The 16,426-nt window shown below is 45.8% G+C and overlaps 1 protein-coding gene across 6 annotated transcripts in view; it reads right to left on the bottom strand.

Moving 5' to 3' along the window:
* The window catches only part of LOC145360272 (pleckstrin homology domain-containing family G member 5-like), a 141,592-nt gene that overhangs the window by 80,435 nt on the left and 44,731 nt on the right, over positions 1-16,426 (bottom strand). Inside the window, exon 1 of one of the 6 annotated variants that reach the window (XM_080215392.1) lies at positions 8,064-8,125. The exons of 4 other annotated variants lie outside the window; for them this stretch is intronic. Coding sequence is in view for 1 of the 2 variants with exons in the window: in XM_080215387.1 (XP_080071513.1) it covers positions 7,733-7,760 (28 nt within the window). In the remaining variant the exon portion in view is untranslated. Of the gene's footprint in view, positions 1-7,732; positions 8,005-8,063; positions 8,126-16,426 lie in introns of those variants that run through there. One more of the 6 variants, XM_080215387.1, reaches the window with a different exon arrangement.

The raw sequence follows: 16,426 nt of genomic DNA, 5'->3' as shown, positions 1-16,426 counted from the left end.
GCGCTAATGCAGTGTAGTGAGGGTGATGGGGCACTAATGCAGTGTAGTGAGGGTGATGGGGCAGTATCGCAGTGTAGTGAGGGTGATGGGGCACTAATGCAGTGTAGTGAGGGTGATGGGGCACTAACGCAGCGTAGCGAGGGTGATGGGGCGCTAATGCAGTGTAGTGAGGGTGATGCGGCGCTAACGCAGTGTAGTGAGGGTGATGGGGCGCTAACGCAGTGTAGTGAGGGTGATGGGGCACTAATGCAGTGTAGTGAGGGTGATGGGGCACTAATGCAGTGTAGTGAGGGTGATGCGCCGCTAACGCAGTGTAGTGAGGGTGATGGGGCGCTAACGCAGTGTAGTGAGGGTGATGGGGCACTAATGCAGTGTAGTGAGGGTGATGGGGCACTAACGCAGTGTAGTGAGGGTGATGCGCCGCTAACGCAGTGTAGTGAGGGTGATGCGCCGCTAACGCAGTGTAGTGAGGGTGATGGGGCGCTAACGCAGTGTAGTGAGGGTGATGGGGCACTAATGCAGTGTAGTGAGGGTGATGGGGCACTAATGCAGTGTAGTGAGGGTGATGCGCCGCTAATGCAGTGTAGTGAGGGTGATGGGGCACTAATGCAGTGTAGTGAGGGTGATGGGGCAATAATACAGTGTACTGAGTTGGGGCAGTATCGCAGTGTAGCGAGGGTGATGGGGCAATTACGCAGTGTACCGACGGTGATGGGACAATAACATAGTGTAGCGAGGGTGATGGGGCAGTAATGCAGTGTACTGAGGGGATGGGGCAGTAATGCAGTGTAGCGAGGGTGATGGGGCAGTATCGCAGTGTACTGAGGGGATGGGGCAGTAATGCACTATACTGAGGTTGATGGGGCAGTAACGCAATGCACTGAGGGGATGGGGCAGTAACATAGTGTAGCAATGATGATGGGCAGTATTGCAGTGTACTGAGGGTGATGTTGCATGTCGCACTGTAGTGGGGGTGATGGGGCAGTATTTGAATGTACCGAGGGTGATTGGGCAGTAATGCAGTCTAGAGAGGGTGATGAGGCAGTAACACAGTCTAGCGAGGGTGACGGGGCAGTAACGCAGTATACTGAGGGTGATGGGGCAGTAATGCACTGTACTGAGAGTGATGGGGCAGTATTGCAGTACAGCAAGGGTGATGGGGCAGTATCACAATGTACTGTGGGTGATGGGGCAGTAACGCAGTGTAGCGGGGGTGATGGGGAAGTATTGCAATGTACCGAGGTGATGGGGCAGTAACGTAGTGTGGCGGGGTGATGGGGCAGTAAAACAGTATGGCGGGGTGATGGGACAGTATCGCAATGTACCAAGGGTGATAGGGCAATCATGCAATGTAGTGAGGGTAGTGGGGCAGTAATGCAGTGTAGCAAGGGTGATGTGGCAGTAATGCAGTATACTGAGGGTGATGGGGCAGTAACGCAGTGTATTGAGGGTGTTGGGGCCGTAACACACTATACTGAGGGTGATGGGGCAGTTTCACAGTGTAGCAAGGGTGATGGGACAGTATCACAGTGCTGTAAGGGTGATGGGACAGTATCACAGTGCTGTAAGGGTGATGGGACAGTATCACAGTGCTGTAAGGGTGATGGGACAGTATCACAGTGCTGTAAGGGTGATGGGACAGTATCACAGTGCTGTAAGGGTGATGGGACAGTATCACAGTGCTGTAAGGGTGATGGGACAGTATCACAGTGCTGTAAGGGTGATGGGACAGTATCACAGTGCTGTAAGGGTGATGGGACAGTATCACAGTGCTGTAAGGGTGATGGGACAGTATCACAGTGCTGTAAGGGTGATGGGACAGTATCACAGTGCTGTAAGGGTGATGGGACAGTATCACAGTGCTGTAAGGGTGATGGGACAGTATCACAGTGCTGTAAGGGTGATGGGACAGTATCACAGTGCTGTAAGGGTGATGGGACAGTATCACAGTGCTGTAAGGGTGATGGGACAGTATCACAGTGCTGTAAGGGTGATGGGACAGTATCACAGTGCTGTAAGGGTGATGGGACAGTATCACAGTGCTGTAAGGGTGATGGGACAGTATCACAGTGCTGTAAGGGTGATGGGACAGTATCACAGTGCTGTAAGGGTGATGGGACAGTATCACAGTGCTGTAAGGGTGATGGGACAGTATTGCAGTGTAGCGAGGGTGATATGGAAGTAACACATTGTACTGAGGGTGTTGGGGCAGTAACGCAGTGTAGCGTAGATGATGGGGCAGTAACACAGTGTACTGAGGGTGATGTGGCAAGAACACAGTGTGTTGAGAGTGGTGGGGCAGTAACACAGTGTGTTGCGGGTGACACAATATACTGCATGTGCCAAAGCAATAAAGCAGAGCATTGGAGCAGGAGCGCCGTAAATGAACAGAAACAGAACCTTTGCCTCAGTGATGGAGAGGAGGTGGTGTGTGTGTGTGTTTGTGGTGGTGGAGTGATGGTGGTCCAAGCTTCAGCAGAGGATCTTTGGGTTAGTAATTGGTCAGTGTGCAAAGACACCAACATTTTGTGAAAATACTTGTACTGTTTGAAGTGTGGGAAGAACCAGTAAATGAGTCACATAATACACGAGACAGAACAGCAGCTGAGAGTCACTTGGCAATTCCTGCGAGTCAATTTGTCTTGTCTAGAACATTCTGTGGCATATTGTTACAAAGATTGTCAGCCCATTGAGACTTATATTGGAGAACTCCCACCAGTGCGCAGCGAGCCAAACACAAGTTACTCTCTAATTAGGACACAGCACAGTAGGCACTGTGTTTAATAAGAACTCTCCCACTTGGCAGCTCAGTTGCACACACTGCAACAGATCTGTGTAAGCAGCTCCCACACACCCGCCAAGAAAACATCTCAAAATCCCTTCATTTAAAGGGATACCACTCAGAAGCTAATAACTACCTTTGGAGAGGACCAGGCTTTCAGCTCAGCTGTTGTATTGGATTCAAATCTGACCACTAGGATATTTTATCAGAGGACCAATTTGAACTGGGAGAATTTCTAGATTTCAGTCACCGCTTCTGATCATTAATACTCACCATAAGTGAGAGACAGAGAGGCTGAGAGACTGAATGGGTGACACTGAGCAAAAGTGACAGACAGAAAGAGATAAAGGGAACTGTGAGAGAAAAACAGAGACCAACACAGAAACAAGTGAAAGACTTGCATGGAAAGTAAAAGAGAGACAGGACAGACAGTGCGAGAGGACAGAATGAAAGAGAAAGACGGCAGAAATAGAGACATAGAGAGGCAGACGGAGTGAGAGCGAAACAGTTACTGTTTATAACATTCACCTCTATATATTGTATATTAGCACATTGAGTTTTGCTGGATTTAACATGTGCATATATGAAAATATTATTTATATATGAAAATCGCAGTTTCAAATGGCTGGAAAACAATAATATTTTGAAACATACATCATTCCATTTCTGTTGCATTAGTGTTTTTAACAGTGATTATGCTGTTTTTGGAAAGTGCAAATGAGGTGTAATTTTCACCAACCAAGAGAATAATGAGTAGTGACAGACAGGCCAGTTAGTCAGGCCAGACATGCAAGTGAAGCCCATCAAATTTCCCTGCTTGTTCTTACAGTTTTAATTTCTCCATTGACCCATCAAGTGTCAAGAATATGAGGAATGCAAGTGAAGTGACCCAGAGATAAAGCAGCTTTCATCAGACAGAGCTGTGTATACTGGTAGGAGAGAGGGATTATGAGAGAGACAGTACTGAGTAATCCTGCCCTGGAGAGGGTGAGGCCATGGTGCTAAAAGCAACAGCATCAGGCCATACGACAACAGGCTCTCTGTGAACACTGTGCTGATACAACACGTGAGCAGGCAACTAGAATCATCCATTTGGCTCATTTCCATTTCAAAGATATGCTTACGTCAGTTCTACATGGGCCAGCTGACCCCACACACTGCAACCACTAATGTGCAACAGGTTGTCACTTAGAATTCCCAGCCTGTTGTGTACAGTACAAGTCTAATCAGCCGGAAGAGGAGAGAAGTGCTGACAGACAGAAAGACAGAGCATGCAGACGCACATTTCGACTCACATATAATCTTTCTCCGCTATCTTTGTATTGTCAAAAAACTTGCATACATTTATATACTTGATTCTTTCATCCAAGTCATTAATATAGATTGTAAATAGCTGAGGCTCAGCATCAAACCTTAATGTGAAACTCCTGTCAACTCAAATATGTTCTGTTCATTTCTCCTGTTTTTGTCCCTTAACCAACCACCACCCCCAACCGCTACACCAACCCCCCCACCCCACAAGACCTTATCTTATCTGACAACATTTCATAGAATCATAGAATCCCTACAGTGCAGAATGGAGCCATTTAACCCATCAAGTCTGCACCGAATCCCTGAAAAAGCATCTTAAACAAGCCCACTCCGCATTCTATCCCCATAATCCTATGCATTTACTATGACTAATCCTCTTAGCCTACACATCTTTGGACACTAAGAGGCAATTTAGCAGGGCCAATCCATCTAACCTGCTCATCTTTGGGCTGTTGGAGGAAATCACAGCACCCAAAGAAAACCCATACAGGGATGAGGAGAATGTGCAAACTCCACAGTCACCCAAGGTTGGAATTGAACCCATGACTTGGCGCTATGAGGCAATAGTACTAACCACTGTGCCACTCTGCTGCTGCCAAATTGCATGTGGAATACTTGGGGTGGTAATGGGGGGAGGGAAGGGGGGTGCGATATCTGGAGGACAATTGGGGGAAGGCATTGTACACTGGGAGATTGGGGTGCACTGGGAAATTGGGGTGCTTGCGCAATGGTGTCCCCAGAGCTCAGCAACCAGCTTCCTGGCCTGAATAGGCTTCATCCTCTCCCCTCGCTGATGACAATCACATTTTGCCTCTTCTTTTCTAAGTGCTGTATGATTGCATCTGGGAGCTCGTCCAAAGAATGGCGGTGATTCTCTCCTGTATTCATTTAAAATGTTTTTGGTAAGATCACCCCCTGTTCCCCAGTGTCTAAATAAGTAGTCAGTGCACAGGGAAGATTTGTTATCTGGTATAATTGCCTGTGATGTGTGAGGTGCTTCACAATGATCCATTGCAGCTCAGAAATGATATCTGAGTCAGAGGTTACTGGAAAACATTCAGGGTATAAGTACAATGATATGGGAATGAGGAAATGTAAATGACAAAATCCTAAAGTCTATCTAGTTCGTCTTCTACCCTCCTGGTAGTTCTATGATACAATAGTAATGGAATTATTGACAAATCATAGAATCGATCTCCATGACAGAGTCTACAGCATACCAAGACACAAGGCATGTGCAGGCCATAGGTCCAAAGTCATCTGCTCCTTCCAAACATGTTATACTTAAGAACATATATAGAAGCAGGAGTAGGCCACACACCCCTCAAGCCTGCTTGGCTGTTTAATATCATGGCCAATCCTTGACCTCAATTCTACTTTCCTGCCTGATCTCCATGTCTCAAATTCTCTTAACAGTCCAAAAATATTCATTCTTGCTATTCTTCCTATCAAAGAGAATAATTTCTTGCACAATTAAAGTCCATCTGCCCCTTCTTGCCCCTTATCTTAGCCCGTTTATATCACTTTGCAGAATCTTTCTGTCCCCTTCACAGCTTACTTTCTCATCTAACTTTGTATCATCAGAAAACTTGCAAACATTACACTCGGTTCCTTCATCTAAATCATCAACATGGATTGTAAATAGCTGAGACACAACATTGCCCTTTGTGGCACTGCATGAGTAACAACTTATCAAACTAAAAAGTCCTGTTTATTCCTATTGTTTCTGCCCATCAATCAATCCTCTTTCATGCTAATATATTACCTCCAACCCAGTCAACCTTATCTTGTGCTGCAACATAGCATGTGTTACCATGTCATTTGTCAAATTACTCATCTACTAGAACACAAAAAATGATATGCTGAAAGAAATTGAGTGAATAAATACTTGTTGCTTCCACCATTCCCCTTTGGGGAGCCTATTCCACACATTGATCGCTGACTCATTGAAATATTCGGCAGGATTTTTCTGGCCGCAAATGATGGCAGGAAAGTTTCCCATCAGCAAGAACAAATGTACACTGGCTACCCACAGAAAAAAGTGCCAGGCACCCAATTTGAATATTTAAAGGTCCTATTAAGGGTGGTTTACTTGGGCCACTGGCATTTTTAGTTGGGGAGTGCATCTGAAATGACCACTAGCTTGATCAGCTTCCCTATGGCTGACTGGGAAGTCATTGGAACTGAAGGCTCAAAGAGAGTGCTGTGGACAGGGAAAGCTACATCCATGAGAGGTCTGGCCTCTCTGATTGTAAACTTTTACTTACCTCTCTGAGGGCACTTCCATGTCAATTCCCAAACTGCCTTGGCACTGTATAACCCTCCAAATGGGGCTGACGTGGTTTCAGAGTTGCCAGCGCTCTGATTGCTGCTAGGAGCATTAGGTTTTCGCCCGTTATTCTTAATTGGATAGTGAGACTGAAGGCAGCCAATTAGGAGGACCTGCTGTTGGCAAATGTGAGCCAGGATCCCCATTTGGTCCTGATGTCAATATCCCAAAACTCACATCAGAACATTTTGCCCATTTATTTCTGCAAATTAATTTTGAATTTATCTTTCTTTAAGCACAGATTCTATTTTCTAGCTTCACTGTTCTAGATAATGTGAATTTTCTTGTCATGGTCAACATTATCCAGTCCTTTTAGAGCCCTAAAGACAGTAATCATATTACCTTCCAATCTCCTCTTTTCAGAGGAATGTGCCCAAATCACATCATCATTCCTCATAATCCAATTCCTCCACTCCTCAATCATCTGGTTGATCCTTGCTGTATCCTTTCAACAGTTGCAATAGCTTTTTCATACTGTACACAGTATTCGAAGTGTAGTCACATAAATGATCAATAAGGTGGCAGGATTACTTCATTGTTTTGGTCAATATTTGGTCAAATCAGACATTGGGGTATATTAAAAGATGGCAGGAAGGTGGGGCTGATAAAATCAGGAACATTTCATAGGCATGTACAAAAACAAATGAATGTGTTTCAAAATCCAGAACATTCGTTCATAGAATAGAATCATAGAATCCCTACAGTGCAGAAAGAGGCCATTTGGCCCATCGAATCTGCACCGATCGCAATCCTACCCAGGCCTTATTCCCATAAACCCACATATTTACGTTGCTAATCCCCTGACACTATGGTAAATTTTGCATGGGCAATGATCTTTGGTCTGTGGGGGAAACTGGAGCACCCCAAGGAAACCCACAGAGATACTGGGAGAATGTGCAAACTTCACACAGGCAGTGACCTGAGGCCGGAATTGAACCCGGGGCCTTGGCACTGTGAGGCAGCAGTGCTAACTACTGTGCCACCATCTTTCAGTGCCATCTTTTTGCTCCCTCATTCTCAGTGCCGACTGCCCCACCTCAGACCCTTAGCATGGTATGAGTCCAAACAATAACCATAGCTCTTTCACCATACCATGGGCCAATTACAAGAATTTTTGTAAAGTGCCAATGTATTTTGTCACAAATTGAACCACCATATATTGCAGCAAGCAGCAAACCAAATCAAACAAAGTTTGCAAGACAGATCCTCTGAGATAGGCCTGGAATCAGGATGAAGATCAGCCAAGGATTTAGTCCAGTTCCTCCAAAAACTTCCACATGCCAACTCCCATTAATCACACCTTCCCTCACCTGCAATCATTCTTGGAAAGCTTGTCATTCATAAGCCTCAAAACATAGAGCATAGAATGATTCGGCAACTCCCTGTCAATCTCCAGCAGCACTGTTAGGAAATTGCAGACAAAACACAACTTCTTCCAAGGCCTGAAGATCAGCCTCCCGATGATCCTGCCAAGCTTTATGGAGCTGATTAACTGCAGGACAGTGAGAGTGTCTGGTGCCTGCAGTCTCCAGGCCCAGCAACAGTAAACCAGCTTGAAACCCAATCAGCTCAGTGAATGCATCAGCGCACCCAGTAATACAGATAACATAGAGGTTAGCAAACAGCATTAGTCAGTCTTACGCAAGCTAGGGGAGGAGGCACAACAGCAGCAAGTGACCACTGTAATCTGCACAGGGGCTGAACAGGGCTCCCAGAACAGGTGGAACAGATGAGAACCAAGGCCAATCACGCGCAGACTCAGTAACTCCTCCCACTCTGCTCCAGATTAACATCATCAGCCTCACTGTTTACAGAAATAGAAACAACCCTGAATGGAAACCATCTAACAGCAAAACAATCCTGTTTATTTGAACTTAGGGTGACTACTTGGACCACCGACAACCATGCATTTAGCTGCCTTGAATTCTGGATTCAGGGGCTGTGGAATTCTCTCCTTAAATCTCTCCAGCTCTCTGTCCTCCTTTAAGATGTTCCTGAAAACATACTCCTTTGATCAAGTGTGTGGTCACCTGTCCTCATATCTCTTTATGTGATTTGGTGCCAAAGTTTGCTGATGTGAAGCTTCTCAGGATAGTTTACTATGTTAAAAGCACTAGATAAATGCAGTTGTTGTCAAGCAACAGGTGCAGCCAGGACCTAGCTTCCTCTTATTCTGTGGGAAATCTTTTTTGGATTTCCAACAGTTTTACTGAGGGGGAGGTGGTGAGAAAGTTTCTCAAGGAGCAGATGTCCTTGTGAAGTGGCTGAATATTGTTCGAATCCCTTAATCCAAATCACAACTAAAACCCTGAGTGGAAATGGCCTGGGGTCAGTTGGAGGAAGGAACTCCTCATTAGGAGTGCTAAGAGGTTACTATAAGAGCATGTTCACATCCAACTGCCGAAAGCTCAGTATCCAGGGCTTGGGTGCAAATCAGAACAAGGTTAAAGATCATGCAGGACACCAGACATACTATAAATGAGTGGGTGATGGAAAACAATGCAGTACAAAGTGCTTGATCTCTGCTTTACAGGAAGAGCCAGAGAAGAAACATCAATGTGAAGTGGGAGAATGCTTGAGGCATGACTACAGCCTGAGGAGGCGAGGGTCAGGAGTTGCTTACGTCAGGTGCCATGATGAAAGCATTTATGCAGCCTTTTTTGTTTTGATGTGCAAGCAGATATGCCTGAACCAGTCAGAATAACAAATACATTTTTAACTAACAGGAAATTTTACATAAATCATCTACAGATTATATACTGATGAGGGTAGAAATCTGAGAGTTGGGAGAGGAATATCAGCCCAAGGTTGGGGTCAGCAATAGTCCCAGGATTAGAGAGATGAATTTCCAAGGGATCATCCTCCTGATCTTTGCCCTGTGGTGACAGTTAATACCTGCCTGTGTTTGGCACTAGTTCAGGGAGTCATGGTGAGACTCTTTGCAACCCAGCCCATCATGATGTACACAAATGGGACAGGCATGTAGACGTACTCAGCCTGTCCATAATAATGTGTCCCTTAGTGTAAGAGAGGGCACATGATAGCTGGGGTGGGACAGAGTCATTGACCTGATGATGTCAGGAGACATCTCTGGCAGCTCAAGCCGTGCGCAGAGTGCCCTGCCACAGGAAGAGATGACTTGTCCTCGTCAACTGGAAGAGACTGAGTCATCCCCAGTCAACAGGGGGAAGAATGAATCACCATACTCAGCACAGGGAGAACAACCCATACTGGGTCTTACGCGGAGGGAGAGTGGCCTATCCCTATTCAACAGGGGGAGAGTGGCCATCCCTGGTCAGCAGGCGGAGAGGGAGGCCCATCCCTGGTCAGCAGAGGGGGAGTGGCCCATCCCTGGTCAACAGGGGGAGAGAGGCCCATCCCTGGTCAGCAGGGGGAGACTGTCCATCTCTGCTCAGCAGGGGGAGAGTGGCCCATCCCTGGTTAGCACGGGGACAGAAGCCCATCCCTGGTCAACAGGGTGAGAGAGGTCCATGTCTGGTTAGCAGGGGGAGAGAGCCCATCCCTGGTCAGCAAGGGGAGAGTGGACCATCCCTGGTCAGTAGGGGAAGAGTGCAGGGTCTGCCACTGGTTACCACAGGAGAGTGGCCAACCCATAGGGCAATACAGGTGGAAAGTGGATTGCTTTGGTCAGCATGGGAAGAGTGATTCATCCCTGGCCCAAAAGCAACCTTACAGGTGAGATCAAAATTATAAGGGGATAAAAAGACTTTGCAACCAAAAATATTTCAAAAGGGTCAAAATTACAAGGCAGTGCTCCCCAAGTGAGAATCACTAAAGCTGAGTAAGAATCTGAGATAAAGCTATGACAACATTCCCCACCCCAGCCAAATCCTATCTCTCACTCTCTGCCTCACGCACTTTCCATCACCCTGACTTCTATAGGTCACCTCATCTCCAATCCCACCCTCCAATTCCCATGTCACACCCCCAATCTCTGAATCCCACCCTCACTGTGCGACCCCAATGACTCCAGGTCCTTTTATTTGCAACTGTACAGGGCACTGGTGAGGCTGCAGCTGGAGTACTGTGTGCAGTTTTGGTCGCCGCACTTGCGCAAGGATATTTTGGCCTTGGAAGGAGTGCAGAGGAGGTTCACCAGGCTGATACCGGAGATAAGCGGGTTGGACTATGAAGAAAGACTGAATAGACTGGGTTTGTACTCACTGGAGTTTAGAAGGATGAGGGGGGATCTTATAGAGACGTATAAGATAATGAAAGGGATGGATAGGGTAGAGGTAGAGAGATTCTTCCCGCTCAGAAAGGACAGCAGGACTAGAGGGCACAGCCTCAAGATAAGGGGGGGACAGTTTAGATCGGAGTTGAGGAGGAACTTCTTCACTCAAAGGGTGGTGAATCTCTGGAATTCTCTGCCCGTTGAAGTGGTGGAGGCTACCTCACTAAATTTATTTAAGACACGGTAGATAGGTTTTTGGTAGGCAAGGGAATTAAAGGTTATGGGGAGAAAGCGGGAAAGTGGAACTGAGCCACGTCAGATCAGCCATGATCTTATTGAATGGCGGGGCAGGCTCAAAGGGCTAGATGGCCTACTCCTGCTCCTATTTCTTATGCTCTTTATGTTCTTATTTGCCTCAGTTCCAGTGCAGGTGCAGTTAAGCTGCTCTCTGTAATGTGTTCAATGCTGTGGTTAGAGCTGTATCTGTTATAAATACCCAGAGCTCAGTCAAGAGCTAGAGCCTCTGAATCACAAGCCAGAGCTGTGAGGACACTGAGTCCATTCATGTTTCATCGGAGGTGGTTAAATATCACAAAGAACAGGAGGAGTCAATGTATTGGGCAGGAAAACACTGCTCATTCTTTTTATTGTGAATTGGATAGTTAACCCTTTCAGATAACGAGACTGGTGAGGGAGAAGTTTATTCTGGAGATTACTATCATGTAATTTAGAGTAGCTACTAGTTGTTCAGTGGCTTCACTCATCGTAAAGTGGTCAATAATGTATCAATCCAATGTACTACACAATGACTATGACAGCAGGTCAGGACAACAGAATTCTTCATATTAGCTTTCTTCACTTTTTTTACATATCTTTTTGGTTTTCACATTTCAGATTTCTGCCATCGCTAAGATCTAACATTAGAAAGTATTTTCACCTGCTGAAAGTAATATTGCTTCTCAGTTTACTTCAGCTAATGACTTAATCACATACCTTCACACTAAACTTCTCATCTCTGGATGGGGAGAACCCTACAGTTGACATTTGTTTCATCTGCCTAGCAAATTAATTAAAAGCAATTAAAAGGTGAATAGTATCAGTGATAGAACATAACATGTATATACATATATATATAAATATAAATTATTATCAGTTAGTAAGTTTATCATACTCCTCATGCCAAAGAAAATATTAGTTTGTAACTGTTGAACTAAACTCTATATCCATAATGTTCACCAGCTAATGACGATTTACAGAAGCAATGGCTGAAACTAATATCTCTAAAAAGTAACCAAACATTTAACAAACTGTCTATTACATTGCAATGAAACCCAAACTTCAATAAATTCCACAAGGTACCGATATTTGATTTGAGTGCCTTAGTTTCTCCCTCCGACATTGAACAAACAACCCAATTAAATTTGTAACCAGCAGATGGTTAAGGTTGCATGTGATTTCTTTGGGGAAGCTGGTTTTTAACCATCTTTTTGAAAAATTATATTTTGGGATGTGAGCGGCACATCAAAAGGCCAACATTTATTGTCATACCCAGTTGCCATTGAGTGGACCTTGAACCACTGCAGTCTGAGTGGTGAAGGTGCTTCCATAGTGTTTTTATATAGACAGTTCCAAGAATTCGGCTCAGATGAAAATGAATGGGCAGCAGATATAAGTCCAGGTTGCGGCAGGGTGTGAGGCTTGGAGATAAACTTGGGAATAGTCGTTTTCCCATAATATTACATTACAGAGCCATTACAGAGACTTGGATGTCTCAGGGACAGGACTGGGTACTTCAGGTGCTGGGATTCAGATGTTTCAGGAAGGCCAGGGAGGCAAAAGAGGGGGCGGAGTGGCACTGTTGATCAGGGATAGTGTCACGGCTGTAGAGAAGGTGGATGCTGTGGAGGGACTGTCACAGAGTCTCTGTGGGTGCAAGTTAGGAACAGCAAGGGGTTGGTAACTTTGCTGGGTGTTTTCTATAGGCTGCCCAGTAGTGACAGGGAAGTTGAGGTGCAGATAGGGAAACAGATCCTAGAGAGATATAGTAATAACAGAGTTGTCATGATGGGAGACTTTAATTTCCCAAACATCGACTGGAATATCCCTAGGGTAAGGGATTTGGATGGGGAGGAGTTTGTTAGGTGTGTTCAGGAGGGTTTCCTGACACAGTACGTGAATAAGCCTACGAGAAGAGAGGCTGTACTTGACCTGGTGCTGGCTAATGAACCTGGACAGGTGTCGGATCTCTCGGGGGGAGAGCATCTTGGGGATGGCAATCATAATTCTATCTCCTTCACGATAGCATTGGAAAGAAATAGGACCAGGCTGGCTAGGAAGGTGTTTATCTGGAGTAAGGGGAAATATGAAGCCATCCGGCAGGAAATTAGATGAGTAAACTGGAAGGAGGTGTTCTTGGGGAAAAGTACTGAAGGAAGATGGCGGATTTTCAAGGAATGTTTGTCTGGAGCTCTGCACGACAACGTTCTGATGAGACAGGAAGGTTTTGGTAGGTCACGGGAATTGTGGTACACGAAGGTTGTGATGAACCTAGTCAGAAAGAAAAGAAAGGTGTACAGAAGGTTCAGAGAGCTAGGAGATGTTAAGGATCTAGAGGAGTATACGGGTTGCAGGAAGGAGCTTAAAAAGGAAATCAGGAGAGCCAGAAGGGGTCATGAGAAGGCCTTGGCAGGTAAGATTAAGGGGAACCCCAAGGCGTTCTACAAATATGTGAAGAGTAAAAGGATGAGAAGTGAAGGGATTGGACCTATAAAAGGTGAAGTGGGAAAAGTCTGAGTGGAACCGGAAGAAATGGCAGAGGTGCTTAATGAATACTTTGCCTTGGTATTCACGGTGGAAAATGATCTGGGAGGTTTTTCTGTAGGTTTGCGGCAGACTGAAAAGATTGAGTATGTGGACGTTAAGAAAGAGGATGTGTTGGAACTTTTAAATTCTATCAAGATAGATAAATCGCCGGGACCGGATGGGATGTACCCCAGGTTACTGTGGGAGGTGAGGGAAGAGATTGCAGAGCCCCTGGCGATGATCTTTGTGTCGTCGATGGAGACGGGAGAGGTTCTAGAGGATTGGAGGATTGCGGATGTGGTTCCTATTTTCAAGAAAGGGAACAGGGATAGCCCAGGAAATTACTGACAGGTGAGTCTGACCTCAGTGGTTGGTAAGTTGATGGAGAGGATTCTGAGGGACAGGATTTATGAACATTTAGAGAAGTTCAGTATGATCAGAAATAGTCAGCATGGCTTTGTCAAGGGCAGGTCATGCCTTACGAGCCTAGTTGAGTTCTTTGAAAACGTGACTAACCACATTGACGAAGGAAGAGCGGTGGATGTGGTTCACATGGACTTCAGCAAGGCGTTTGATAAGGTCTCCCATGCAAGACTTCTTGAGAAGGTGAGAGGGCATGGGATCCAAGGGGCTGTTGCCTTGTGGATCCAGAACTGGCTTGCCTGCAGAAGGCAGAAAGTGGTTGTGGATGGGTCTTTTTCTGCATGGAGGTCAGTCACCAGTGGAGTGCCCCAGGGATCTGTTCTAGGACCCTTGCTGTTCGTCATTTTCATAAATGACCTGGATGAGGAAGTGGAGGGATGGGTTGGTAAGTTTGCCAACAACCTGAAGGTTAGTGGTGTTGTGGATAGTCTGGAGGGATGTCAGAAGTTGCAGTGAGACATAGATAGGATGCAAGACTAGGCAGAGAAGTGGCAGATGGACTTCAACGCGGGTAAATGTCCATTTTGGCAGGTCCAATAAGAACATAAGAACATAAGAAATAGGAGCAGGAGTAGGCCATCTAGCCCCTCGAGCCTGCCCCGCCATTCAATAAGATCATGGCTGATCTGAAGTGGATCAGTTCCACTTTCCTGCTTTCTCCCCATAACCCTTAATTCCTTTGTCTATCAAAACCTATCTACCCGTGACTTAAATATATTTAGTGAGGTAGCCTCCACCACTTCAACAGACAGAAAATTCCAGAGATTTACCACCCTTTGAGTGAAGAAGTTCCTCCTCAACTCTAATCTAAACTGCCCCCCCCCACTTATCTTGAGGCTGTGCCCTCTAGTCCTGCTATCCTTTCTAAGCGGGAAGAATCTCTCTACCTCTACCTTATCCATCCCTTTCATTATCTTACACGTCTCTATAAGATCCCCCCTCATCCTTCTAAACTCCAACGAGTACAGACCTAGTCTATGTAGTCTCTCTTCATAGTCCAACCCCCTCATCTCCGGTATCAGCCTAGTGAACCTCCTCTGCACTCCCTCCAAGGCCAATATATCCTTCCACAAGTGCGGCGACCAAAACTGCACACAGTACTCCAGCTGCGGCTGCATCAGTACCCTGTACAGTTGCAGCAAGACCTCCCTACTTTTATATTCAATCCCCCTCGCTATAAAGGCCAACATTCCATTCGCCTTCTTGATCACCTGCTGCACCTGCAGACTGGGTTTTTGCGACTCGTGCACAAGGACCCCCAGGTCCCTCTGCACCGTAGCATGCTGCAGCTTTCTGCCTTTTAAATAATAATCTCTCCTACTATTATTTCAACATTATAGCATTATAGGATGAAGGAGTACAATATCAAGGGTAGGACTCTTAGCAGTGTAGAGAAGCAGAAGGACCTTGGGGTCCAGGTCCATAGGACTCTTAAATCGGCCTCGCAGGTGGAGGATATGGTCAAGAAGGCGTATGGTGTACTAGCCTTCATTAATCGAGGGATTGAGTTTAAGAGTCGGGAGATAATGCTGCAACTTTATAAGACCCTTGTCAGACCCCACTTGGAGTACTGTGCATAGTTCTGGTCACCTCACTACAGGAAGGATGTGGAAGCTATTGAGAGGGTGCAGAGGAGATTTACAAGGATGTTGCCTGTATTGGGAGACATGCCTTATGAGGATAGGTTGAGGGAGCTAGGTCTTTTCTCCCTGGAGAGACGAAGGTGAGAGGCGACCTGATAGAGGTTTATAAGATGTTGAGAGGTATAGATAGGGTGGATTCTCGAAGGCTATTTCCCAGGGCTGAAATGGTCGCTACAAGAGGACACAGGTTTAAGGTGCTGGGGAGTAGGTACAGAGGAGCTGTCGGGGTAAGTTTTTCACTCAAAGGGGGTGAGTGAGTGGAATCGGCTGCCGTCGGTGGTGGTGGAGGCGAATTCGGTGGGGTCTTTTAAGAGACATCTGGATGATTACAGGGGATTTAATGGGATTGAGGGTTATAGATAGCCCTGGTAGGTAGGGATATGATCGGTGCAACTTGTGGGCCGAAGGACCTGTTTGTGCTGTAGTGTTCTATGTTCTACTTTCTAATATTGCATAACAGAATTCAAGATCTTATAACTGAGTGTAATCATGGATAAAATGCTCTATTTTGGTACCTTGACTGCCCCTTTTAAATTTACTGTTGGTTACATAGAGAGAGTTTCAGCATTTCTAATTTGGCAATTGTGATAAATCGCAATGTTGAGTATAATTTTTTAAAACTCTTTCAAGTAACCAGGGTGTCACTGGCTAGGGCAGTATTTCCTCTCATCCCTAATTGTCATGATAAGGTGGTGGTGAACTGCCTTGAACCCCTACAATCCAAGCGGTGTAGGTACACCCACAATGCTGTTAGGAAGGGACTTCCAGGATTTTGACACAGCGACAGTGAAGAAATGGTGGTATATTTCCAAGTCAGGATGATTTGTAATGAAGAGCGGAACATGTAAGTCGTCGTGTTCCAATGCATCTGCTGCCCTTGTCCTTCTAGGTGGTAGAGGTTGCGGGTTCGGAAAGTGATGTTGGAGGAACTTTGGTTAGTT

The sequence above is a fragment of the Carcharhinus amblyrhynchos genome, chromosome 30, assembly GCF_965287045.1.
Source record: "Carcharhinus amblyrhynchos chromosome 30, sCarAmb.v2.hapA, whole genome shotgun sequence".
Lineage (NCBI taxonomy): Eukaryota > Metazoa > Chordata > Chondrichthyes > Carcharhiniformes > Carcharhinidae > Carcharhinus > Carcharhinus amblyrhynchos.
This window is presented reverse-complemented; position numbering and strand designations above follow the sequence as displayed.